The sequence below is a fragment of the Triticum aestivum genome, chromosome 7A, assembly GCF_018294505.1.
Source record: "Triticum aestivum cultivar Chinese Spring chromosome 7A, IWGSC CS RefSeq v2.1, whole genome shotgun sequence".
NCBI classification, from domain to species: Eukaryota; Viridiplantae; Streptophyta; class Magnoliopsida; order Poales; family Poaceae; genus Triticum; species Triticum aestivum.
Genome location: NC_057812.1, coordinates 714,625,122 through 714,627,019, shown reverse-complemented (window position 1 = coordinate 714,627,019; position 1,898 = coordinate 714,625,122). Strand labels below are relative to the sequence as shown.

Here is a 1,898-nt window from a genome sequence, read left to right as displayed (position 1 = left end):
TTGACTAACAAAACATGTGACATACACCACACACACACACACACACACACAAAATGTTTAGAGTCTTCATTCAACGACGAATCTTAAGATGGAGTATTTTTTGATGCCAAATAACTTAGATTTCGCTAGTTAAATTGAAGACATAGAAAACTGTGAGAGTAGTCGTCTTGACATGAGTGACCATTTACCCTTACTTCGCCTCCACGACTATATGTCCTTACAGTCTTCTTTTTCTACCTATCCGGAAATATGACAGTTTTTTACGAAATTATCCAAAACCATGACATGACAGGCTTAAGGAATGACTGACACGGATTATTATACTGTGGCAACTTTGGAGGAATAAACGCCCGACATGGAGGTAACTAATTTCTCCTATTACCAAAGAGAGCTACAGTACATATTTGCATTTTGCTGACCGGACGCACAAGAGATCTTTAAAAACGCCTCTTGCAGTGTACAGAGCTCCCGCGTCTGCGTCACCCAATCTGCACCGTCCAATCTGATCGTACGTTGCAAGGCAGTCGGAAAGACCATCTCAGCGCCGTGCCTGAGCAAACCGGGCGGCCGCCGGTTGGGGTCCCGGAGGGCAGCCGCGTTTGCCAGGCCGTACGTCCTACCAGCACTGGTCTGTCTCCCACGTCCTCCGCCAGAATGCCGGCCCGGCCACAGCCGCCCGCCGCATCATCATCCCCGCGGCGCGGCAGGCCACGTCCCGGTCGTAGCGCGTGCGCTCGTCGGGGTCGGCCAGCGTGGCGTAGGCCGCATGCAGCCGGATGAACCCCTCATCGCCACCGCCAACAGCAGCGTCCGGTTGCACCTCCCGCGCCAGCCGCCGGTACGCTGCCTTGATCTCGCCCCTGCTGGCCCCGGAGCCCACCCCGAGCACCTCGTAGTGCGTCCTCCCCACGGCCACCGCCGCAATCGTCGAGGACGCCTGCGCCGCCACGCACCGCCGAGGCCCGGCCACCCGCCCCGGGCGAGCCGATCCCATGACCGCCGCCGTCGACGTCGCGAACGTAGCCATCGATCGGTTCTCCGATCTCTGTTCTTCAGTTCTTGATCCAAAAGCAGAGTACTTCTTCGTTGCACTGTTATCCGTCCTCGTCGAGGAGAGCTGAGACGCCGGTGGATTTATAGGGGGTGAGGATGCAGGAGTCTGTGGTGGCATTCTTACGCCCAGCTCTCGATCTTATCTCCACAAAGATGCGGAGAAGAAGAAGATTATGTGTGAGCTCCCGCTGAGTCAGCCATGAGCGCGTGAGTTGCTTGTCGGCCTCTTGAACGTTGCTTTCGCGCCACCGATTCTGGATGTCATGTAGCATCTGATATGATCGATAGTCCACATGACCACATGGCATGGCATGACATGACATATCAAGATTGTATAGCTCAAAATGACAGATCTTGCTGTGGATAGTACTATTTCTTTTCTCTTCTTGGCGTGACATGTTGAATTTGAATTTTGAAATCTCGGTGGCTATCATATGTGTCACCCTATGGTTCAATATTGCCAACTTGTTTTAGAAGAAAAAACAGTATGTGACTTTGTGTTTGGATTCCCCAACAAGAACGATAGATTTTCCGTTATTGTTCTCACCGAGCCAGGTCTCGTGACGCTGACATATGGTGATGATATTCTTCTTTTATGGTGTGGACTTCGAGGAACTTGTTATTCTACCATTTGTGTGGAACATTCGAATTTTGAAGTTTGAATCTCTCTGTTCATACCGTCGACTTGCTTTATAAGAATTCATGAGTTTTCTCTTGTTGCCCCACATGCATGGAGCCACAGTAGATTTTTCCTTGCGATGATGATGAGCTAGTCGATTGTGTGGTCATATATTTTTTCCATTGCTTGGACTTTTGGGGCCTTGTTATTCTTTAGTGTTTGTGGT

At 50.7% G+C, this 1,898-nt stretch overlaps 1 protein-coding gene across 1 annotated transcript; it reads right to left on the bottom strand.

The window, feature by feature from the left end:
* Positions 1–298: 298 nt before the first annotated feature.
* LOC123149618 (dnaJ homolog subfamily B member 12) lies at positions 299–1,186 on the bottom strand. Its single transcript, XM_044569309.1, has one exon. The coding sequence runs from the start codon at positions 1,169–1,171 to the stop codon at positions 617–619; it is 555 nt and encodes a 184-aa protein (XP_044425244.1). The 5' UTR covers positions 1,172–1,186; the 3' UTR covers positions 299–616.
* Positions 1,187–1,898: the final 712 nt, after the last annotated feature.